Genomic DNA, 26,552 nt, shown 5'->3' with positions numbered 1-26,552 from the left:
GCTCACTCATCTGTGTCTCTGAGCCAAGAGGGCAGCACAGGTGTGGCAGCAGCTGTAAAAGAGATGAGGAGAAACAGGGAGGCCTGAAATTAAGAAAGTGGCTTTGCTTGCTGAAAACAATGCATCGTCAAAATGCAGTTTCGGTCGGCAGAGTTCGGCTCTGAAGGTTAATCTGGAAACGCGGCTTTCTCCACCTTGGGCAGCAACCACCATTAACTACTACACGTGACATCGTTTGCTTCACCCACAAAGGAACAGCCTCACCTCATGTCCTCACACCTAATCCCGGACCGGGGAGCAGCCCAAATCCTGTCAAGGTAAGGAAAACCCTTCATACAACTACCGTGCAAGGGGCCTAACAGCCTTTTATACCGTTCATAGTCGCTACGCTAACTGCAAAAGGCGTGTTTAAGCGGGAATGGGGCCCGAAGGCAGGCGGCTGCCCCTCAGAGACTCCCCTTTACCCAGCGAAGGGTGAGGGCGGCTCTAAGGGGAACGGGGCCCGGCCACCCCCCGCGCATGCGCCCTACCCCACCGTACCGCTTACGCCCATGACGGCGATCGGCCGCGCCGCCTGCCGACATGGCGGCCCGAGTGCTGAGGCCGCTGCCCAGGTAACGGGAAGGCGGCCGTGCTGATAGTGGCCACCCCGCGGCGCGGAAAAGCTCCCCCCCCACTCGGTTCCGCCACGCCTGAGGGGGTTTAAATGGCGGCGGGCCGGCAGTGCCTCGCGGCGGGGAGTGATGGGTCGGGGAGGCCTCTAGTGCCGGGGACTGTAACGCCCTGAAGCTGTATAAAAATATAGTTTAGGCCTAGATTAACTTTCACATTCTGAATCGAGCGTGTACTTAAAAATTTAGGCTAGGACGCCGGGACGTCAGCATGTAACACGTTAATTGGCTGTGTTTTGTGCTTTTTAAGTAGCTGAAAGATAAAGTGGCTCATTAACACTGACGCAAGCCTGGTGTCTGAAGTGCAGCAAATGCTGTTCTTAACTGTCTTCCTCAATAGAATGCAGTGGCAATTAATAAGTGCCTCATTACTTAAACTGAGTAATGTGTTCATAAAACGTCCCAGCATGGGTATCTCCTGTCAGCAATAGAAGCACGAGCCATGTTCAAGCCCTTAACATAAACCTACCTAAACGTGCAAACAGACAAGGACACGAGGGCAGGTTTGGTGTAATGGAAGCTTTGGAAATGCACACGTTTTTGACAAGACGATTTAAAAAAAAGTACTAGTATTTAAACATCCAGAAAAGGGCTATAAATCCTTAAAAGACATACACTGCTAAGTATCAAACATAGCCCCCAAACTCTCTGTCTTATTATTTCCAGGTTCACCTTCTAACTTGAACACATTGAAAACATTAGTAGTTGGCACTGGTATCTGCTGCCTATTTACTAGTAAGCAAAGAAGTTTCCAACTGTTTTGATGTCAAATTGTACTCTAATTTTACTTGATTTTGAAAAGGAGAATGTAAAACAATTGCATTTAGAAATTTTTCTGACAAAGCTTTGCTTAACTCAGCAGTCGTACATTTGGGGATTGTGTAGCTGGCTTATGGTTTTAGCTGTCTTTTTAATATTTCTTTTCCAGGCTGAGGCCATTCAACAGACTGCAAGTAATATTACAACATTTGGTAAGAACAGCATCTTGTTTGACTAAGTTGGAAGCTTTTAGGACTCAACCCCCCTGAGACAGACAGCACATGCAATTTCTAACGCGTCTGCTGACAATGGTTATGAATGTCATCATTTATTGCTCAGGCATAACACTGCCCACATCTTTGTGCACTTTGTTACAAGTTTCTATTATACTGTAAATTAAAGCTTAATTATTTTGGCTTTATTTACTTTTACAGTTAGTTTCTAGGTTAGCTTCCATATATTTCTTACATATCATTCAACTGTGAGTTTGAAATCAATTGTGAAAATAATTTAGTGATTTGTTCTCTACTCTTAAAAGTTACTTACAGACAAAGCAATGTATATGTTTGGTTTTGCTTTGTCAAACTGCCAGTAAGGACACATGGAACTGTCATTGTTATAATTGTTGCAGGTATTTTCAGAATATCAGTCTTAAAGAAACATGGCTTTGTGTTTTGTTGTGTGGGGTTTTTTTAAATGAACTCAAATGTCATTGTTAAAGAGTGTGTGGCTCGAAAACTTGACCAAGGTTTATTACTCTGAAGGACTCAAACATAAAGTGGTTTCAAAAGAACTGTTTAGCAAATGCAAATAAATCTTGAAGTACAGTGGGGAAACGTTAGCAAGTAATTCTGAAATGCGTGTTTTATGATCTTAAGTAGCGCGCTTCAAGAATATATTTCCATAAACACTCTTGTAAGCATGCTACTCCGGGTATCTAACTGATGACATTGGCTTTTTTTATTTGTTTTTGCATATACAGAAGATGTCTAAGCATACAGATTCAACAGCTGAAGTGTTGTTGGAAAAGAGAGGAGGTGCAGGAATAATAACTTTGAATAGGCCCAAGGCTCTCAATGCACTAAATCTTTCTATGATCCAACAAATTTATCCACAAATAAAGGTTAGTAGCTCTGCTTCCACCCATACACTATACCTACATTGTCCAAAACCAATTTTAAAATTCAGTCTGACATTTAATGTACTGATTTGAAGAATGAAAGTCTGTGTGAGTGCGTCATCCAATGAGCTCAGATTTATAGGATAGTAAAGAACAGTCAGTTTCAAGCAAGTTAGAAATAGGAGACATGTCAGAGAAACAAGCTGTCAGACAAAGTTAAATTTAACATCTGGATAGATAAAGAGACACCCATATTAAAACCAGAACTGAATTAAAAGCAAGTTCAGTGTTTATATGTTCCTTTTGGCAACACCCAACTTGTCAGTGAGCATGCACAAATTCCAAGCTATGAAGTGGTGTTGCCTCTTGATTGGGTGCATGTTTTGTGGGGAGGCTGCGGGGCTGAAATAAAGGATACAAATCATTATGAAGCATGGTGCTGTTAGTGTCATTCCTTCAAGAACTTCTTTATGGTTATACAGGCACTGTTTCTACCCAATCAAGCTAGTGAAGTAATGTGAAATTTTAAGCATGCAAATAGTCCTCTTTTAATTTAATGATATTATATATCATATGCAGAAAGTCAAATTTATTAGATACCAGTATTTGTGGGATAGTTGCCTGCCTTTTGGTATTTTGGTAGACAGTTGTGTTGCAAATTTATGCATTCTTCAAAGAACAATTAAAGAAAGAAATGCTTACTCTATAGTGCTGACTACCAGGCTTTATTTGAAGCACAACCTTAAAAGGTGGCATAATTTTAAGTACAGTTGCTGGTATACAGAAATGTCTTGTCTTATCTGGTACACCTACTTAAATAAGGGATATATAAGCATAGTTTAAGGGTGGGGGGAAAGCGCTGTAAAAGGCATCTTTTTCTCAATACGGCTGCAGCACTGCTGAGATCTTGTAACAGTATATTTAATTCAGAAGAAAAACAACAAACCGAAACCATGGTCTTTGTACCTAACAGAACATCTGTGCACAAATTGATTTGATCCAGTCAATGCTTGATTGGCATTGATTGCAGTAATTTTGCAAAATCCATCAACAATTTAAATGCCATTTTCCTTGCCATGCATCTTAGGTTTACACAACTTTCATTATTTGGCCTGAAACATAGTTATTATATCTTCCATATTCCCAACTTCCTGCCCCAGCATTGTGTTCGCATTGAGATTTATGTCCGACACTGTTTTAGGGAGTGCTACCTTTCTTCAGAGATTGGGAGCTTTGCATAGGCAGTTTTCCAAAAGACACAAGGCAGCTTTTGCTGATCTCTGATGTGAAGGTTGAATAGGACACAGGAATGGGAGAAAGACATGTAGCTCTCAAACTTCAGCTTAAAACAAACTATTTTAAGTATTGGTTTGATTTGCTTTTTGAAAAAGTAAAATAAGAATTACAGACAGTATACAGATAAAGCATTTTTTGTACAGACTTTAATCTTACATGGAAACATTTACTTCTTTTTAGACTTGGGAGAAAGATCCTGAAACTTTTGTAATAATTATAAAGGGAACTGGAGGAAAAGCTTTTTGTGCTGGGGGTGACATCAGAGGTAAGGACTATAGCCACTCAAACATTTGAAATATCTTTGCCTGTTACTACTTTGCATTGATTTCCTTTATTTACTCTAAGTCAGTTAAACAGATGCTTTCTACACAACAGTAAGAGACATTAATTGTGCTGACTTCTTACAGCACCTTGATGTACAGATGCTATTTAACTTATTTGTCAGGAGAGAGCTGTCGGAACATTGTAGAAGAGTAAAAATTGGGGTTTTATGAATAACTGTTAATAGCAGCCAGTCATTCCTGAGAAGAGAAGGTTCTTCTCTCTACCTTTTTCTTCCCAGATTTTCATTACTGACAGATTCTTTACAAGAAATTTGACAGATCCTAATAGGTAGCTCTGTTACCATTGGATAACTTGTGTCTGATGTTTGAGATGACGAGATACAGAGCTGACAATGGTGATCAATGTATCTGTGATTATTTTGTAACTGTGAACTGTAGGGAATCTCCAAACTGAAAATTATCAGTTGTTTTAAATTTTAGGTAAATAAGCAGCCTGGGTTATTGTTAAATTATGTCCTACTCTAATTGGCTTCTCATTTTTAGTATTCAGTCTTCAGTATAATCAGTTTTAAGTGACCATTCTATATATTGATAAAAAAATATCACAAACGAGACTACCAGACATTAAGAGGGGTTCCATAGTGTAGAAAATGGACTGCATTCTTAGAAGTATGTGACAGAGTCTCCAGCGTAATAGAATTGACTCAAATTTGAAGCTTTGCGGTCATGTTTAAGTTTGAGCAAATTTTCTCAAATAAAATAAAGCAGGGTTAAGTTGCTGTTTCATTGCTGTAGGAAAAAAAACCTTACCACATGATATTAATTTTTTACTTGTGTTTTCTATTAAACTTACAGTCATCTCTAGAATTTTTATTTCTCTTAAGCTATCACAGATGCAGGAAAAACTGGAGATAGACTGGCACAAGATTTCTTCAGAGAAGAATATATGCTGAACAATGCCATTGGTATGTTTCATAGCAAATTCTGAAGCAGTACGGTTTTTGTAATAGTGGCTTTGAATGTAAATTCACTTTTTCTCTTTGCTAATCTATAAAAGACTGTGATAACATAATAGAAGTAGTAATATTTTTTTTTATCAAGTTCAGTAGCAGTAGTGTAGCATATCTCACTTTTATAACTCGCATACAGAATTTGTTTCTTTTGTTTAAGCTATTAAGATAGCTACCTTATCCCATCCCATTGTTCTGGGTAGTTATATTTCTGCTATGGTTGAATTAAGTCTTAGATGTAGACAGTGCAGTTCTGGACTAAGTATCATTGATCTACTCCAAAGAAGACCCAAGATAAAAATAGATTCATGGAAAATCATTAGTATTCAGTCAGAAAGCAGATGATCAAGTTATTTTCAAGCTTTCCATTTAAATAAACTGCATAAATGAATACTCAAGCTAGGACTTAACTGTCTTAGTTTATTGCAAAGAACCAAGGAGTTTGTAGTCTTAAAATAACTAACAGCAAAGACACTCTGTAAGGTTTACTGGGGTAAAAGATATTAATTCTTTAGGGTAAAAGTCAGAAGTTGAATGTTTTGGTGAGAAGAAACTTCTCCAAACATACTTTAATTGAATACAGTTTGAGTTTTTAAACATTGTATCCATTGGTGGTCATTACAGGAGGAGAGGTGAAGGTGTTGCTTATCAGTTTAGGTTGACAGAAGAGCATAGAGTTATTACAATAAGAGTAATTTCTGAAAAGTTGTTTTTATTTCATTTGACAGAATTTCCACTTTTAGCACACTTGTCATAAAATATTTTTCTTGATTAAGGCAGGAAAAGTATAAGTTTCATGTGCTTGGGGAAAAACTAGTATTATCATGGCAGTTGGACCGGATGATCGTTGTAGGTCCCTTCCAACTAACTAGTCTATTCAAATACTGCAAGGGTACATACTTTAAAAGTTCGCTTTTTTTTTTAAAAGATCAGTGTCTTCTATGTCTATAATGCATGTAATTACAAAACCTACATTTTTGATAACTTTGGTATGAGTGTATTCCTTTGAGATGTCTGCCAAAAAGATTTATTTATATCTTATATTTTACAACTTAAAAATACACAGGGGAGCTGCTTTCACAGCATTTGCACTTGGAGAGGCACAATTCTATAGAAATTTATTTCAAAGACTAGCATCTAGAGCCCAAGCATTAGCCCATATGTTCATGTAAGAACAAAGTTAAAAATGCAATTCGGTTTATATTTTCTAACCACTATTTGAAGAATTGAACTGCCTTTTAAAATAATACTTTTTTTAAAACAAGGATCTCTAGTTGCTGCAGAAAAGCTATCAACAGGATTGCAGTGGATACCCATATCAGCAATCTGACTGAACTTTCAGTCTGACCTGAAAACACTGAATATGAAGCAGCAGTTTCATTCACAGTGAACTTCTGAATATTTCCATGAATGGTAATTGAAAGCATCAGATCTTTAGTTTTTTACCTCCTAAAGGCCTAACAGATAAAGCTGATAGATAAAACTGTGGTACTTTAGAACATTATCATCTTGAGCTGCCTGTGCCACACTCAGGGTTGTAACATGCAACAGGGTTGGCAAGACAGAACATGTTTGCATTGCAGTAGTTTATAGTCACATTTTGGCTGAAACCTACCAATACATCTGGCTTTTTAAGTACTGGAGTGCTGGTGCATACTCTGTGCTGTTAATCCAGGCTGTGAAATGAGGTGAAAGGGAAACTGTTGTGTCCCAACATCTTACAAAGCTATTTATGATAGCCAGATGTAGATAAGTTGTCAGGTACTCAGGCAGGAAACAATCTGACATTTGGCGGTTATATAATGTTCTCTTACAACACTCAGAATGCAGTATGTCTGTAGCTGGTGTTTTTTTTCATTGCTTAAGAATTACATGAAGTACCTTCATTTTAAGTTGATGTTTTACTGTTTAATTTACCAGTTATTTTTTGTTGCTCTTGCTGAAGTAAGACATGGGGAAACGTGTCATATACACAGTTAGTCACAGATCCACTCTTTTGAAAAAATGCTTAATTTTATTTTTTTTTTTTAATTTCTTACAGGGACTTGCAAGAAGCCATATGTGGCACTTATCGATGGCATTACAATGGGAGGGGTAAGTTAAGTACCTTGGTATGATATCTGACATAGTTTATTTTAAAGTAATGTAATCTGCACTTGATTGAATGGACACGTGACATTTCAAACATCTCAATTCAAGAACAAGCATCATAATCTGAACCTTTGTCGCTTGCCTGTTAGGGTAGATAGGTGGTCTTCTAGTGCTTCTGCTGTTCTTTGATAGCTAGTGCAACTGCTTTCTCTGAGATCTGGTGGTTGTGTTGAGAAAAAGAGCAAAATCCTGTCACTGTAGGAAAAGCTTCTCACAAAAGTTTTCAGAATACTGAAGCGTGAGTTTGTAGATCATACAAGAGCTGAGAATAATTTGCCACTCAAAGTGTATTAAAAATTAGAACTATAAAAAAAATACAACTAAAGGATAACTCTTTGAAAAATTGGAGAAATATCATTCTAAGCTATACTTTAAAAGGAAAGTATTTTTTTTGGACTGAAAAGATCATAAAGGAGTCAGGTGATCCTGCATTACTAAGACTCTTTAATAGTTCCCTTTCTTCTAAAGGGCTTTTAAAATACTACAGTTAATCTGAAACTAGTTGGATACCCAAATTTTAGCATAGGCTATCCAAATTTCAGTGCGACCTTGACAGAGCTTAGCTGTCATTAGAGTTTGAATGACAACTTACTTGCGTATCCTCAATTTGATGATACTAGTAGCAAATATCTTCATTTGGCAGTAGGGGACTAGGTTTTGATTGAGGAGGTATGCAGCCTAACTTAGCAGAACAAGCAGGTAGGTCTCAGGTTCCAGTCTACTTTTAAACTTTTTTTTTTTTTAACATTGAGTGCTATTTAATTTGCAATTGTTAATACAGCTGCAGTTTACTCTGAGATAATGTCCTTCCTACAGGAGTGCATGTTTTCATCAACATACTTCTGCCCCACCATTGGCAGTACATGGAAGTATCTACTGATAACTTAACGGAGGAGTTCAGCAGTAGCATTTCTCAATGCTGATTAATTTTTATGTACGTGTTTTGTGTTAGCTTTGAGTTGTCTTCTACGCTTTTCCTTTCAGCCACCTCCCTCGACTATAAAATTTGTTTTCATTCCTCTAAATGGACCAATGCTTACATAGGAAAAGTGCATTAGATCCCAGCTATGCCCCACCCTTTTCTCTCACCATTTTCAGGACTGGGACCTCTAGAACATCCCTTGAACTTGTCATGGTCATACTGTGATCTTTTTTGGCTTGCTGTATGAAGTACTACATTCTATTGTAATTATTGTAATTATTCACTAGAACTGCATTCATCTGAAGGAGTTATTCTACTTATGGTATAATTAGATGCTTTGTTTTAAATCGGTCATATGCTAGGTTCTCTGTTTTTAACACAACCAGGTCATATTTCATATGCTCAGGATCTGGCTATCTTAGTCCCTACAAGTCAGTGGGAGCTAGAAACATTTGTCACTTACAAAATACAGTAAATGTCTTTAAAAAAAAAAATCTACATTCAGGCCCTTGGCTTTAGAAGCAAGTGGTTTTAGTTTGGGCTTAAAAATCAAGGGACACCTCTTAAACACTGCAATTTCACTATAAACCATTTATCTGTGAATGAAAATACAAGCAAGTCAATCTCAACCTTGCTCAAAAAAGCAGCACTATGCACATGGAGTACTCTGTTGTTCTAATTTAAATTAAATGAAAAATCACACAAGTGTATTAGAAACTCAGTTATTATGTGCTTAGGTAATAAAGGTTGCTACTGATCCACAGAAACCATAGATTTGTGATGGTAAAACTTGGAATTGTGTCAAAAAAGTGAACTGGTTCCACTTCAGCATTGTTGACTAGGGACTGTTAGATGGCTTTCTTGTGAGCTTAATTAGCCAACAGATGGGGCTGTGGTGCTTGTTTTATGCACCGTGTTTATACTCCCGAAGTTCATCAAAAATTGATATTCAATATAAGTGTATCATTTCATCTTTTTGTACTTATACAGAGCAGTAAGTTCAAGTGACAAGTACATTTGATGAAGCAAAGATGACTGCATGTTGCTAAAAAATAGTGAAACAAGTTATAAATACCACGTGTACTGCTAAAGGGTGTATACTGTTGAAGGGAACACTGGGCACATACCCTTTCATTGCTAAAAACTACTATTCATATTATTTTAGTTGACCTCTATCCATAGATTTTTTATTTGTTTTAAATGAAACCCCTGAACAGTAGACAAGAAATGCAGAGTATTTAAACTTTTTTTTTTTTTAAAATATTATTGTTTGTAAATGAGGTCCTAAGTTTAGGCTTCTTGGTTCTAGAAAAGTCACAATCTTTTCCTGAGTTCTTGGGAGATGAATAGAAGTGTGCTTTATAAGCTCACTCTAAACCTACAGTTTTAAATAGGGCTTTGGCACAAAATATGTTACTGTGTCAGATATTCTCTCTTAAGAGACTAAAAGGATTAATAAAAATGTATTTCGAACCTCTTTCAAAGCCAAATAAAGTACACTAGACAGATTTGAGTGGTGGCTTTTTGGATGATTTGTCTTAGAATTCAAGGTGAATATTTGACAGAAAAAAAAAAAAGAAAACATACAGGGCACAGACTTTGGAAGTTAATGAATGTGGCCTGGGTCACTGGACTAACTTTACGTAAAGCATATTTAAAACTTCAGTGGCATATTGCCAAAGCAGAAGTATATAATTTTCAGGAGCAAAGGCCACTGTTTTTAGTTTAGGGAGGAATTTGTGACAGTGTGTACAAAGTACACTCTTCCTTAGTATTGTATTCAGGAGCATGCATGATTCAGAAACTTCCTGAGCTAGGCTTTATTTCAGAACCATGGTGCTAAATCACCATCAGTAATCACACTCACCTCTCTATTCATCTAGTATTCATTTACATCTAAGTTACTTACATAGAGTATCGTTAAGGTGACTATTAGAGAGTGGAATTTTTTTAAAAGAACTGTTTGAGTCTGTTAGTCACTTGGGTAGTAATGTCAAATATGTTAAGCTTTAGACTATACAGAAGTATAGAGCTGAGAGGAACCTTAGGATTATTCTTTCGCACTCAAAGTAGGGTTAAATATAGCTAGATGATTGCAGATTTTCACCTAATACATTTGGAACTCTCCGACAGCAGGAATTCTGTTTTTCCAAGATTTCCCACCTTAGTACTTAGTTCTTCTTTCAAGTTAAGATTCCCTAGTGTCTAATTTAAGTTTTTAGTATGTGTAATCAATAGATTCCTGTCTTAGTCACAGCTCTCTAAGAACATTTTGAGATACTTGCATTCCTTGCTCCTAGCTATCTCTCTTTAATAGAGGTAAGGATAATAATTCAGCTTTTACTATAGATTAAGTCTCTTGGTCTTCGTGCGATGCCCTGGAATCTCTCGCGTTTGTGTACTTCACAGTTCATTACCAGAGACCAGACAATATTTCAGCTGGAGGATTCATCAGCACCAAGTAGAGCAGAATAATTATCCTCCATATATTACAGAGATACTCTGTCACAAGTAGTCCATGCAAACAGCAGCTTCTCAAAGCATCAGGTGCTAGGAGGCCACCAATTCCAGTTATTCTTAAAGCCATTATTCTTACCTCCTTGCATAACAAGCTTCCATTGCAGTACCTTTCTTTATGGCTTACCTTTTACCGATTTTTTGAATCTTCTTCCTTGAACAGCACTTGTCAGAGAGTCAGTCTTGTGGAGCCACCTTTTTCCTCAAAAACTACAAAGAAAAAAAAAGTACTCATTTTCTCCTTCAAGAAACCTGACTGCCATATCAGCTGGCATTGCCTTTTATAGCTCCACTGCATCAGTCTGATTAGGCTTCCCAGGTGGATTGAATCTAGGCTGAGTGGCTACACTTCAGCCCTTCGGTGCCTGCTGGTAGAGACTTGGCTCTAGCATGATACATTAAGTAGTTCTTTTTGCAACAGCATTGCATTATTATTTGTATTAAGTTACTATATCATGGTTGCTATAAACCCCTGAAAAATGTCTAGGCGTTTGTTCAATAAAAAACATAACTGTAATGTCTGCACAGACTAGAAATGCAGTTTCTAGCAAACACTTTCGACAGCTAAATTAATATGATGTTTTCTTGAACAATGTTGTTAGAGGCTTGCTACAGATACCATGGGAATTCTATCAATATAGTTACAAATGTCTGAACTTTCACTTTAGTGTGATTTGGTCAACAGCTCTCATTACATTAATATTTCTTATAAAGTAAATTGGTAGTGATGTCATAAGCAGCTTGTATGTTAGACATTTTAGTCAATTGAATTCCAGTACACAAAGGGGCTGGAATTGAGCAGTAGCTGTCATAATCCTGTGCCCTTTTTATCCAGATTGTGTGGCTGCAACTTTTTAGGAATGTTCCTTTCACTACCAACATACATATAAAATTTCTGGCATATATCTGCAAATAACATTTTTTTCCTTGTTTCTTCCCAAATGGAATTATTTGTTTTTTTGATTGCCTGATGTTCTGCAGTCATGACCAAAGCAGCATAAGGAAAAACACACCTTTGCTACTACAAATAAAGTTAGTTATTCTCAGGCTTCACGAGTTAGCCTCTGAGTTACAGCTAGCTGGACTGCAGCTGTAGGTGGGAGGAGGAAAGGGAGGGAACATTGCAAAGATCCAGTGGCCCACAGTCTGAATCTACCCACTGCCAAAACCATTTCCCAGTGATGCAGAAGTAGGAGAGAAGGGTCTGCCCTTGCTCTCTGTGCCGTTTGTGGGTATGGACATCTATGCAGACAGAGTCTTTCTTTCTAAGCAAGTTGCCTGGCATTGCTGTCTCTTCTCGCAGACTAGGGAAACAAAATCATTGTGACCATAACACCTGATGTTTGCCTGTTCTTTTCCATAAAAAGTATTTACATAAACATTGTGAGCCTGTATCTAACACCAAAGTTAAATCTTGTAAACTACTGAATATTGGCGTTTCAATATGTTCAGCTGAAGTGACTGAAGACTGAAAGAGGAAGGTGGGAAGTGTAAAGACAACCAACTGCTTTACTTCATTGTGATCTCACTTGAACTGTGAGCTGTTAATAAGAAATGCGCAGAAAAAGAAGCCAGACAAATATGCAATAATTGCAGCTGCTACGTAAATGTCTGTTAGGTGTCTTCTGATATTCCTCAGGCATATAAAATACAATTGAGGGGGGCAGTTCCGCATTTTCCTCCACATTATAAGGTGTCTTGACGTCCGTTGTTTTAAATTTATTTGCTTTTAGGATGTATTCATACAAGTTGTGTGCATATAGTTTTTATACAGAGGTGTAGATAGCAGCATTTGAGACTAACATTCAAAAACTAGGAAACATTAGAATTAACCGTATCTGTAAAATCTCACATTTTTTGCCCACTTGTGATACAATTTTTAATTAGAGGAATGTGCATTCATGAAGTGCACAGGTGGATATTGCTAACAGAAAAAACAGCTATTCATTTGTTGTTTAATGTGTGGTGCAAATTTTATTGCAAACTATATAAATTCTGCTTATTAGTTATTAATACACATATACATATATATACACATCATTCGCTTTGGGTTACTAACTGCAGCATATAAAATTTCATGAAAAATTATTATTTTACATAGAACAGCACTTCTGTTTTGTAATGGACATTATTAATCCCTTTAACCCATTTTTACAGCCAGGAAACTGGAACTTAGAAATGTCAGTGTTTCTTGGGACTTCTGATTTTTCTTTTTCTTCCTTTTTATAAATATGTCATGCCTCTGGTCAGTCATCATGCTCTGAAACTTGAAAATCTTTGGTTTTGTTTTAATTTATGCTCTAAAATCTGCCCTGAAGTAAAAGTAATTGTCATACTAAACCTAGATAAGCTGCTTTCCAGTTCTCTCTCTTCCTCTCCCCCTCTGCCCGTCCCTCTGGAAACTCATGGATGTATACCACATAGAAGCCTGTGTTCTGGTTTGTTGCCAATGCTTGAAAGCTGAAGGCAGCTTTTACTGTAGAACAGAATACAGATTTTGCAAGTAGTTATTTGTTGTGCTTTGACTTGTGTGCCACTTAGCTTTTGTAATATAGGATGTTGAAAACAATGCTGAGGCAGTACTAAGAAAGGATTCGCTCTTTGCTGATGTTACAGTATATTTACCATCTGGCACATTGGTCTGCCTGCTAAGCTCCTGCGAGTGATCCTAGGGACAAATGGCACACTTCATTTATAGCTAATCGGACTATAATATCAGCAGCTCTTGACATCAACAAAAAATAACCACTGAATGTTCAACGATTTACATGTGATGTTATTCCCCAAAGGGCTTATCATAAAGCACTGTCTTGAAAACAAGTATTTTAAATTATGAATCAGTACTGGTGCAGCAAGTGAAAGGCCTCTCCCATCCCTCTCCCAACTCTGCAGTGACTGAGTTGTTTAATGTAGACTATGAAAAGGAATGGATGCCACTATTTTACATCCAGAAAAGAAAGGCAGACTTCCTGAATGTACGCTGTACAGATGTTAGTATTACACAGTCATACTACGCTTAGTATTTTAGAATTACAGAATAAGTGTTTGCATTCCTGCGCAATGTAATGACACATGGATCACATCAAAGAGTAAACATCGCTTGTCTACTCTGAGATTATTTTAAGTTGTACTTTCTAGTTTATTTTTTTTTCTGCAACCTGTGTATGTTTAAAGGAGGTTTTATTTGTGGTTTCATGGAAAGCTTTTTCTACCCCTGCACTGTTGACTGTCATTGCAGAGATTTTTGCAGGCTTCTGCACAGATTTGTTCTTTCCATTTAACACCAGACTCTTTTTTGCGAAAAGTTCCACTGTTTTTTCTAGTTCTAGGCCTTCATGTAGATGCCTAGTCTCACATTGAGAGTTATCTCATTATTTCTCTTTCCTTCCCTTTATTATAGATCAAGGAAAAAGAGTTCTGAAGAGAATTATCTTTGCCTGCTTTTCCATCCTTTCATATTTCTGCTATTTTTTTCTCGTTGCCAGAAGAATTTGAATGCTCATTTTCTCCTTGAGTTAGTTTTAATCTGTCTTATACTTTCTAAGCTCTTTTTCCTAAGAAATAGTGCTTAGATCATCATTACAAAATCCCCTCAGTTCACTCCTGTCATCCCAAATAACTATGCCCCTGTTTAAATAAAGTTATGTTGCATGTGCCTGTCTGTTTTTAAGATAAAACCCAAAAGCTTAGTTTTGTGTCAATGCGAGTTGCTGAAGCGGGTTTCCTCCTGCTTGCCTGCAGACAGTAAGATGTGATGAGCTGGACATAACAGATTTCTTGCAGTAGCTACATTTTTAGGTGATACAGAGGGACAAAGGGATAGAGCTTGTCTTCCAGAATTTTAGAAATAATAAAAACCCCACACTATCTTTTTCTGAACATATGTGGCCAGTTATGTATAGGGAAAACACTGGGGAACAGCACTGGGGGAAAAAGAATGCTTTCAAATTTAACACTAGAAAAAGTTTCACTGTCTAGCAATTAATTACTTTTGCTATAGGCTTTTCAGATCTAAATCTCCTTACATCTTCTCTTCCCTTTCTGTTGCAGCAGAAGTCTTGCGTCCATAAAAAGTTCTGCTTCCTCTGACGTGAAAGAGTATTTTTTAACAGACACAGCTGACTGCTGATGCCAGGAAGTTTTGTAGGCTTATTAAATGTAAGTCTTAGGAAGTAATAGACAGTAGTGAAAAAGAAACAAAGAAAACATTCTTAATTCTGGAAAGAAGGTATTTCAGAAAATTCTGAGTAATCAGAAGGAATTATTGGTAAAAGTTTTTATGTTTGTGTCATGGTTGTCGAGCCACAGTGTCCATAGCCAGACTGGACCGTGAAACCAAACTGCTCAACCTGCTGCTTTTTACCTTGGAGGAGCCAATGCACATGGAAAGGGAGGACATGAACTGCAGGCGCTCAATCCCTGCTGCAGAGGCACGTGTTTAACTGCCACTGCAGAGTCTGCCAGGTGGGATCACACCAGCACAGGTGCTCACCGTCAGAAGACCAGATCAGTTCCTGCAGCTTACGCAGGGGAAAAAATATGGCTATTGCAGATTACTACCCTAATAAAAAAAGTCTGAGATCATTGATAAGTTTTGGCTGGTAGTAGAAAAATCAAAACAGGGCTTTTAAAAATTCAACTAAATTCTGTTGATAAAGGACACTCATTGTAGCAGCATCAGTGCACAGAATGGCCTATGTATTTTTTTTTCCAAGTTTCACTGTAAGAAGAACCTGACCTAAATGATTGCTATTAATGTAGTTGTATCAAATCTGTTTAAATAATTAGGGGTCAGGAGAACAAGACTGAAACATCGGATGTTATTACAGATAATCCATCTCCAGTCAGCTCGTTGTGCTTCTGTATGTCTGTAGGAATTTGGACTGAGAATCTCTAATACATAATCAGTATGTGGAAATTAATATTTTATATTTAAATTAGATTACATTAATATTATATCTTTTAAAATACCACACTAAATGATAGACAGGTTCACAAAAAGCACTGTTTTTTAGTGAAATTTTTTAGATACCTGTATAGAGTTGATTTATATGTCATTGACCAAAGAAAGAGAGATTCCTAGTCCAGATTGATCTGTTATGCTGCATTGCTGTGGCTCACTAATCTTGTCGGTTACTATCTACAGATAATAATGGATTATACTCTTCGGAGTGGTCCATTACATTAATGATGAACGAAGATTAATTTTGATTCAGTTTAAGATTTGCTGTGTCTGGATGCAGTGGGTATTGCTCTTACATCAGTGATTTTTGATCTAACATAGCTACAAGCTCCTGCTGCTTCCTGAATCAATTCCACTCGCTTACTTTGCCAACTAAAGCTTTTGAAAACATTTTTGCTGCACCTTGGCTATTTTTACACATCTGTATTCAGATATATTTGCCCTTTGTTGTGTTACGCACTGTTTGTTTGTTGATTGCCACATTTGTTTTGTGGTTCTAGCCCTACCAGGAACTGTATTCTCATGAAGTTAAAAATGAGCATAATCATTGAATGTGAACTGTTAACAACAGGACTGTCACTGCAGACAATACTGATATTGGTATTATCATAAAATTGTTTACTTGAACAGCTAAAAATTCTTTATCAGCCCAATGACGATACAACATTCCTGAAGGCCTTTTCTGTTTATTTCTTGTATTCTATCACTTACAGTTTTGTAGGCAGTGATTCTTTTACAGTCTGAGTTAGGTTATTAGTAAATAGACAAGCGTGATTTATGGTTCTGCTGTGACACAGATCTGCTTTTCTGTATGTGAACAGATGTTTATGTATGTCATTCAGGAAGGGCGTATTTATTTTGCTCTACATGGTTTTCTGTTGTGGCCCTCAAATTTCTTAATAACTTCCCTAGATGTGATGAATTCTTTTATTTACAAATATGGGTCATTCTCAGTGTAAGAAAATGCAGCCTTACAGCTACAACTTTTAAGATTTATAGTAGCTGTATTCCATTTCTCCATCTATCAGTAATTTGCACTTTGTTTTTCATTATAAAAATACTTTTAATAAAGTTCTGTATTCATCATGAGGAAAAAATGGAAATCAATAAATTTTCTATAAACAGTCACATAATTAATTTTGAAATATGACATTGGGTAGGAAATCAGGTGTATGTGAAGTAAAATTCAGATACTTTACTGACTTTTTCAGAAGCTTGTTGAGGAATTCAGACTGAACTGCCTATAATGTTATGTGCCTCCTTGAGCTGCGCTGAGTTTAACAGTTGTTGTAACATTCTGTTTTTAAGATTAATATCTTAACATCCATGTAATAATAAATCTGTAATTTGTAACCAAACACCTTCGTAGCCAATCAGTCTCCAGTAATACACGGTTAGACCACCATTTCATCTCTTACCTATATTTTTAATTAATTCATATATAAACCCTACAGGAAGATTGTTTAAATTGATTGATTGTTAATTTCTTAACTCCTTAACTTCTAGTCTCGTTCTTTGAGTATCCTTTACAAAATTCAAACATTCAGCCATCAGTGGAAAAAAATTTTCATGCCAGTATTAAGATAAACTATCTGGATTAAAAGACAAGCCTGAGTTACCATAGGAGTCTATTATCTTGGAAAAGTCTGAAGGAAGACATTAAGTTTAGTATATATTTTAAGATCGTGAAAGGTAGGACTCTGACAGTGCAGGATTTAGTGTGTTTTAGCAAACACATTATAGCATCAAGACTTGTATGTATAAATGCTGAGACTATTTGGTGTAGTGAACACAGCCCAACTGCAGATAACAGTGTGAAGAGCCTCCTAGGTGGGACCTGAGCTGTGTAAGATTTCAGTTAAATTTAAAAAAAAAATAATTAAAAAATCCAGAAATGTAGGAGGAATGCATTTAGACTTCTGACTGGAAGAGTTTGTTTTTTATACAGGATACTATTAAACTAATAAGCATCTGTCCTCTGTATTAGATGGAGAAGGGTAAATACATACAGTGAATGTATTAACCATTTGGGAAGTTGCAAATAAACATACGATCACCAGTTTAATAAATTACTGAGGTTTGAACCCTCAAAGCATTAACTCATTTTTCTCTCCTAATTTTATCTTGATGTTGGATTATTTAGAAATGATCTTCAAAGAAGTAAGCACATATTTGCATGATTTTATTTATAAGGATAAGAATATCCTTATAAGGATAAGATACAATGGATAAGAAGAAAATACAGTTTTAGTCTTTTAAATGTACATCTGAAATTAAGCTCTCATCTATACTACAAAACTGGAAGGCTGTCTAGAAACCAAATCCAATTACAGCTTAAGCACTTGAGAAAGTGAAATCTGATTTAATTACTTCTTTCAAAAGAAAATTACCTCTTTCAACTTTTCATTATTAAAACTCTACAGTTATTTTTATCACTATAAAAAAGAACAAGCTTGGAAGAGAAGCTCTCTTCATGGAGTTCACACTCTACTCTGTTATTTAATACTGAGGCTGAGTATTGAGTACTGAGGTTGAGTCCTTATACAAACTTCTGATTCTCTAGAGAATAAGCCAGAAAAAATACTTTATGAGAGCTAATATTTGTATTCTTAGATATGGGATTAGAAAAAATTAATTTTAACATTAGAAAGAGCAAAATGGGCATGATTTTTTTATATTTCATTATCTTTATAAAAAGGTCGTCATTATTGCTGAACACGTATAAAAATAACAGCAGGCTTTACCAAATGCAGTGAAAATATGCTGTTATAATATAAAAAAAAGTTGGAAGTGATGAAGTCACACTTCCATTTCATTTAAGATTTCTAGAGCTGTTTTAGGAGTGAATGTAGCTTTACATGTAGCTTTGCATTTGCAAGAGAACTAAATAAAGGGCCATTGCCCTTGATGCAGCTTGGACGAGATCTACGGCCTCTGACCAGTCCTCAATCAAAGGGCTGAAGGACAGATAACGGATTGTACCATATGCAGATAAGATTCAGATACTTGCTCAAAGCCCATTTGCCTCCTTGAAACAGCAGTATTTCATGTATATAGATTTGGCTTAGTCTCTGGATATAAAATCAAGTACGATAACCAGGTACTTTAAGCGTCCATTTCTCAGGAAATTAGAATCTTAAAAACTTCATACATCTATATTAAAACCCAACACTGGCAGATACTCATTTTACAGAAAAAAACTTGAAGATATTTTCAAATTTAGTCGTGTATCACCCTAACGGAATAAATGGTGACAATTAATTTGTTGCTGGGCAGAATTGTAAGAGAGGCCAGGGAAGAATGCATGAGAATGGTGTGAGGAAATGGATGTAATTTTATATTAAATTGAGATAACTTTTTGAAATTTTAATGTGACACCCACCCAAAGATCTCTGTAGATAAGTTAAATGAATAAATGTTTTACTATGTTCTGCTCTCTCCTTAAAAGCCTATCAAATATATAATGCAGGTCCAAGCAAGTATCATCCAATTAATCCCCCTGGTTTTGGTGGGAAGTATGAAATTCTGTGAAGACTAGTAGCCTTAGTTGTGTAAAGTGCCATTTTTCTAGTATCTAAACAATTAGAAATGTTACTCAAAAATCTGTTACATCTTCATTAGACACTGACTTCATTTGGCCAATGATATTTAACATATCTTAGTGTTAATAGAAAAACTGGATGGTTGGAAGGACTAAGAAAAGGGAAATTTAACAGTGAGGAAAGGAAGTAAGCTGAAGTACTGGAAAGGAAGACAGAGAAAATAATTGTATGAAGAAACTTCTTGTGAAATACTCAGTAGAGGGTTTTGTCTGTAGGTAGTATCTAACATGCATTTCATTGACACGTATCATGTAGATAAGCTTTGAGAAGTGCGACTCCTTTACGCATATGTTATGGCTGTGCCCAGTAATCCAAATATTCTTGGATTACTTCAAATACTATTACTAAATAATAATAACTTTGTCAGATAACCATTTTTCTTTAAATTTGTTAGTTTGCCTCTTGAGCATTTATCTAAATTAAATTAATTTTGTGTGAACTGAAAAAATGTATTTTTATTGGGTCTTGCTGCGCTTACTGCCTAAATCAGAAAATATTTGATAGACAACACCAGGAACTCTTCTGCTTTTGAAGGAAGTGTCTCATCAGGAAGGACTGCTAGAGAAGAGGGCTCAATACTTAGAAATGTGAATTCTTTCTCTGACTTGGAGAACAAAACTCCCCAGGTTAAATAAGCGAGTTTCTAACCACATATTTTGAATTTTAATTAATAATGCCAAAGGCTTTTCCTGCTTAAAATGCTTCTGTATTGATAAAGTAGGTAATTATCACATTATAAGAATAGTTAATTATTCTTTTTAAAGTATTATAATTACAACTTTGTGCAATTTATGTATATTCCAAATGTACTGGCAGTTTTTTGTTGGTGGTTTGAAGTACGTGCAAAAATTATAGATGGGGTAACATTTGCAAAAGGATGTCAACTCCCTTAGTAGACTAATGGAGAAAATGCGGTCACTCGTTTCTGTTGCTGTCACTCATGGGTTTTTGAAGTTAATTTCTGTATAACTCATCAACCTTTTAAAGCATAATATGCTATTTCAGCCAAATCATGAAGGTAATATGATGCTTTATTAGTGTTTGAACCGTAAAAGGCCTTTTAATATTTTGTTGAGAGGTGCATAGTAAATCTAGTAGTTTCTAATTGTAGAGCAAAGGAAGAGGTGTGTTACATAGCATTATGGTTATGGTTGTTTTACCGGTAATTTTACAACTGTGTCCTTTGCTTGTGCTGCGTGCATAGGGAGTTGGCCTCTCAGTCCATGGACATTTCCGAGTTGCTACAGAGAAGACACTTTTCGCAATGCCAGAAACAGCAATAGGTAAGTATTTTACACACATATTATTAGTGTTTAAAGTTTCACTGTTTGTGTAATAAGGATGAAGTGTCTTTGACTGAAAGCAGTGGTGGTAATGAAATAATTTTAAAAAATGAACTGGAGATGACATATATAGAAACTATTTTCTGTATTATGGGAGGTTGATCATTGAAGTTCTTAACTTGGGGTTTACTGTCTAGACTGACGCAAAGACTGTGGGCATACAATTTTTTTAAAATGGAAGTAGATCTGAGGAATTAAGTCTTTGCTACAGCTGTAGGCAGATGAAGTCTGAAAATCCCAGTGTGAGTATGTCAGCTTTACATTTGCAACTCAGTATGAGTCAAACTGGCTGTACTACAAGCTGATCTGCAATGTTAATGAGACAGGTTTTGAAATTCCAGTTTTTCATGTAGATTATTAATGTAGGCCCATTACAGTTGTGCACAGACTGTGTGCAGGGGAGATAACAGCGTCATTGTCTTTTATTTTTTTAATAGCAACACGTACCTTGTGTTTTCTAATGTTTGATCATACAGCTTCTTTGTCAACTCTGATATGTACAAAAGAAAATGTTGTGTCTCAGAGCTATACAAAGATGGTGGTGTGGCTCAAGAAGAAGCAGTAAGATTAAAGTGAACCCTACTGGGAAATCATTCACGTTTCCCTTCAAGAAAATCCTGGCACCAACACGGTATCCACGTTGAACCTATTATTGTTTAGCATGTATACTGCATTAATGTTTTCATCAATGTCCAAGTCCCTTCTCCGTGCTTATCAGGAATGTTTAAGAAGAATGCTCAAAACCTGTAACCTGTCCTGCATTTCTCTCCTGCAAAATTTCTAGTTTCTACATCTTTCCAAGGCAATGCAGCTGAAGGATGATTGCAATTGTTCTTATCTTTATGTCCTCAAGCAGGAGAATGAGGCTACTCTGTAATATGTGGCCCTGTTGAACACATTGTTCAGAATAAAGAACCTTATCTGGTGGTTAAACAGCTTAAATGGCATCAGATATGGCACTATTAGGTTCAATCTTAGTTTCACCTCAAAGAATTAGTTGTAAGGAGTAGTGACCGTTATTTTCTTAAAAGAATTTCCAAACAGTAACGTAATGTTAAAACTAAGAGATAATTAAAAAAAACCAAAAATCAGGACTCTGTTCTGAAAAGAGAATAAAAGTTATAATATTGTGCTTTTGTTGAGAATATTTAAAGTACAACAATGTCATCACAACTAAAGTTAAAATGCACACTTAGCTAATGATTGGATTTTTGCAATGCCCCCAGTTAGTAGTGCTTAAAAGCATTTTTCATATTTTTAAAGGGTCTTACACATACTATCTATTGTTTATTGCAATCCAGCCTGTATGAAACATTTCACAAGACTTATTCTGAAATTCTTAAAATATTAAATGAGCTGTGTCAAGTCAAATAAAACATAATAAATCTCCCAAATATAAACAAGCTGATTATAATTTTAACTCCTGAAAAAAAATATTAGAACAATTCCTGCTAGCTGATAAATGTCATGTAATTTTTCTGAACAAGTAAGTTTAGAAGGAGAAAACCAAAAACTATTGCAGCTCTCCAAATATTTTTCTCTGATGAAGGAAAAGTGAGTAAATGAAATAGCTCAAGCATTAATACAACATGGATTTGCTAAGCTCCTGAAGTTCATAATCAGTTGTTGTACAATAAAACTATTTGAAGAAAACATTTATTTTTTTAAAAAACTAAGCGGAGAAGTTCTTTGGCGTATAAAATCATTCTAATAAGAAAGATACCTGCTTCGCTTTCTTCTTTAAAGGTAAAGATATGAGTAGTCTTGTATTAAAAATTTTGTACTTTACATACATTTCTTGTGTTGGGAAGGAATTATTTAAACAAAAATAGACTGTGAAGACATGTAAACGAAAATCTTATAACTTGCTTAGGAGAGAAAGTAATTAAAACCCTTTTAGGATCAATTAGAAGTAAAACCACTGAAATCTGGATTTAAGGGCTTAGCTGTTCTGATCTCTGTGGTGTATGTTTAAAATGTCTAGCTGTCTAGATACTGTATTAATTGATTTTTCATATGTCACTTATTTCAGTAGGCGTTACACCTTTTCTGAGCAATGAAAACAAAGCGTTCATTCAGCTGCTACATTCTCACACAATTGTTCTGCATTTATACACAACCATAAATAAAGGCTATAGATAGATATGCCACTTTGCAAATAGAAATAAAGGCAGTTCTAGCTTGTAGGAGTTTGGAACTGACATAGATAAGATAAAGCACTGGAAAACAGCTTAGATGTAGGAAGGTGTGGAAAAACCACTGGTGACAAGAACAAAAGATGAAAGCTTATTTTAAGAGGTAGGCTTTAAGGCAATGTGGACAGTTTCTTGTATATCACTCTAAGTTTTTAGCTTTCTATAAGTCATTTAATAATAAATCTCCAACCACCTCTGCATGATAAGGTAGGAGTGCGGTAGCTGCCTTTATTTTATGCTTGGCAACTGCAGAGTTTCACAATTCGGGATAACAGCGAAGCGTGTTGCATCTGTCTCAGAGCATAAACTGCAAGTCAGCATTACAGCATTTAGCCTCGTAAGCGCAGCAGACGTTCAGTTCTTCTCTTATTTAAGTAGGGATTTGAGAAATAATTCTTAAATGCTATCAAAAGGGAAAAAAATCAAGTATATGCAACACGTTAAGAGAAACCCAGTAGCAAGCAGAAACATATGGGAAGCATTATTGAGAGAATTAAGAGGAATATGTAGAACAGGAACAAGAGGAGTAAAATTGTAAGAAGAAAACAGGGACCTTGAAAAGGATACAGTAGAAGCTATAGTGGACTATGTTTATGCAACCAAGTAAGTGTAAAGTGGATTAGTTACACCTTCACTAATCTTGTTTGTAAATTCCTTAGTAATTAAAGCAACCTTCATTCAGTTTAGTTTTATTCACCTCTAAATCAACTTAAGCTAATCAACTTCACAGCTTATTTAGAACTAATTTCCCTGTTTATGGCCATGTGGAAGGGCCCTGTATGGCTCAATAGGAAGATGGCTTTCCCTCTGGAAACTTACTGGAGCATGGGGAGAACGGTACTTCAGCATAGTCTTTTCATTAGAGCAAAGAGGAAAAGGTTTGTTACTGTTGCAGTCCTGGTGGACTGGGAGAATAATGTAATTGACTTTTTGCTTCAGAGGGCGTTTGTAAGAGAAGTTTCATTTTGAAATGAGGGATTGTTTTGCGGTAGTAGGATATCCAAGTGGAGACAGATGAATGGAAACATAAAACTAAATGACAGTCTTGGCATCAACATTATAGCTATGATGTCTCAAACTGAGAAGGTAAAATGCAGAGTAGACTATTCAGAATGTGAGTGCAGGAAAAAGAAGATAAGTGATGAATTTGGGTTAATACAGCTTAGAGCTTTTAAAGGGTGCCAAGAAGACATTCAGCATTTTAGGAGAAGAGCTGCATGTCTCAGTAGCCTGTGTGATGAGGAATAAATCAATTAATGGCAACACACACATCAGTGGGAATGGGAATAGAACATTACAACTATAGTGATGTAGTAGATGCAGCAGAACTAAGGGAGGACCAAGAAGGAACCAGAGGAGCAGCTGAGAGATGGGTGAGAACATAAGGCAGTGATGAACTCAAGATTATTGAGAAAAGGAAAACACTGAAGAGAAGCTATCTGAAAGAAACCTCCCCTTGATTCCGTTCAAGGGGGAGGAATATTCAGGGACCACTAATTTCCCACATCTTAAAATACCTGTAATGGGTTCTTTCTAAACTACGTTGAATCTTACGTGATTTAAAGCAATTACTTGTCAGTAAAAAATTACCACATTCTATCAGAACCCCATTTAAACTCTTTATGTACATCTTAGTCTTCCCAGTTAATATCTGCGCTTTGGCAAGCGTTTTCTGAGCTTCTTATCGCTCATTTGTATTATTTTTCATTTATTTTCATGTTTCATTTATTCTCTCAAAGTGAAAAAAACACCAACACACCTTTAATTTCTTCAAAAGACTCAGTTTCATGAATGCACCATTGGGGATTATTTTGAAGTAGTAACCGGACACTGCTTCTTTCCTTTTGATTTCTGAGATTGATACAGCTATGCTTAAGTTTTCTTAAGTTTAAGTATGTTAACAGTTACAAAAAGTGTTTGAATTCATTTTGTAGGTGATAAATGTATATAATAGAATAAATAGATATTGACAAAGTGATGATTTTAAATACTTAAACTTTGATAAAAGTAGTTATATTTTTCAGTTACAACTTTTATAAGTCTTCTAAATTTTATTCACAGATTTGAATTTTTAAAAATGACTCTAGATTTTTAAAAAATATAGGTGTAAGCCAGTCACTAAACTGCGAAGTTTTATAATTTTTTTAAATTGCAGGTTAGTCATACTCCTGTCAGAGCCAAGTCAGCATCTTGTGCCTCCACCTTCAGGAAGACTCTAGCAATACTGTTGATCTATTAATGAATTCTCAGCCCCAAAATTTGTTCAAACTTAGCTGTGAAAGAGGCATTTCTTCATTGTTTGATATTTTTATCATAATAAAAGATTTCAGAGAAAGAGCAGCATGCAGTTTGAGCTTGCACAGATTATTTCACAAATCTTGGTGTCACTTCTGTTTTTTGCTGAAAGCACGCTTGATTCTTCAGGCATCTAAAAAACATCTCAAGTTGTTGGCAAATAGAATGAAAATACCATATTGTCTGGTATATGTTTGTAAATTACGTGCCAGTGGAAAGGATACAGTTTGGAAGGTGTTCAAGAGCTTGCTTTTAGGAAGGGTTTTGATGACAGAAATGTCAAACCAAGTCAAGGAGAAACGGGCAAGAGAGCCATGCCTAAGTCAGGGAGATGAAAGTGAGACAAGAAGAAATAGCTAGTAAGTTACGTGCATGAGTAGGACAAGTTGTTTTCCCTTGACATTTTTTGTTTTGTTTTGTTTATTACAGGCCTTTTTCCTGATGTAGGTGGAGGATATTTCTTGCCAAGACTATCAGGAAGGATTGGCTATTACCTTGCACTAACAGGATTTAGGCTGAAAGGAAGAGATGTACTGAAAGCTGGCATCGCTACACATTTTGTAGAATCTGAAAAGGTAAGCTGCTAACCAGTGCTAGCAAGGGCGCAGCCTACAACCATTTGAGACAAGTTTGAGTTGTGTTGCACACCAATATACTTTTACCAACTTGAGTGTATGCAGAGGCGCAATTGTATTAGCCGGCCGTACGCTGTGAACAGGGATCATAAGATATTCCCAAGCTGTCACTATAACACATTCCAGCTAGTGACAGCTTTGCTTGGAATAGGGAGCAAGTGTTGCTGTCTTCATGATTCTACTGTTGAAGGACATGATTTACAGAGCATAATTGAAGTTGTTTGAAGGATTATACAATTGAGAGAACAATACCTGAAATGAGAGATTTATACAACTGCGAAGTTTTTAATCTAGGTAACACCCCATTAACGTGGTCTTTTGCAATCTCCTTAAGAGATATCCTATTTGTTTCTTACAGTTGCTGTAAGAAAGTCTAAAAATTCATATATTTGATAAAGTCAGACTCATAATGTTCCAGTAACTCGCACGGACATAAGTGAAGGAGAAACAATGACTTGCTTTCCTTCTCTGTGGAAAGACCCATGACTGTCATTGTGGCATTGGTTAGATACTATTTTGAGCATAGCATGGTTGCCAGGCACCTGCTTTTTCCTCTCAGACTGTTGTAGGCTGGCTTTACCTGCTGCAGCTGTAGCACTGCATTGGGGATCCGCTTGGGAAGCAGAGTTCTTTGCTGATTGCTGCAAACATAATTAAATCCAGATGGTTCAACACTGAAAAAGTGAACTATGGCTCCTTTTATTGTTTACTTGCTACCTCTTTAAGATCTGTCTGAAAGTTTATATACATATGTACTGTGTAGTACTATTACCAAAGCAGTAACAATCC

At 36.2% G+C, this 26,552-nt stretch overlaps 1 protein-coding gene across 1 annotated transcript in view; it reads left to right on the top strand.

Moving 5' to 3' along the window:
* Positions 1–511: 511 nt before the first annotated feature.
* HIBCH (3-hydroxyisobutyryl-CoA hydrolase) overlaps positions 512–26,552 on the top strand; it is a 44,311-nt gene continuing 18,270 nt past the window's right edge. Inside the window, exons 1-8 of the mRNA XM_074594855.1 lie at positions 512–614; positions 1,600–1,642; positions 2,413–2,553; positions 4,027–4,111; positions 5,015–5,095; positions 7,182–7,234; positions 20,500–20,578; positions 25,558–25,703. Coding sequence (XP_074450956.1) covers positions 583–614; positions 1,600–1,642; positions 2,413–2,553; positions 4,027–4,111; positions 5,015–5,095; positions 7,182–7,234; positions 20,500–20,578; positions 25,558–25,703 — 660 coding nt within the window. The 5' untranslated portion in view covers positions 512–582. The remainder of the gene's footprint in view (positions 615–1,599; positions 1,643–2,412; positions 2,554–4,026; positions 4,112–5,014; positions 5,096–7,181; positions 7,235–20,499; positions 20,579–25,557; positions 25,704–26,552) is intronic.

Source organism: Larus michahellis, chromosome 7 (genome assembly GCF_964199755.1).
Source record: "Larus michahellis chromosome 7, bLarMic1.1, whole genome shotgun sequence".
Lineage (NCBI taxonomy): Eukaryota > Metazoa > Chordata > Aves > Charadriiformes > Laridae > Larus > Larus michahellis.
This window is presented reverse-complemented; position numbering and strand designations above follow the sequence as displayed.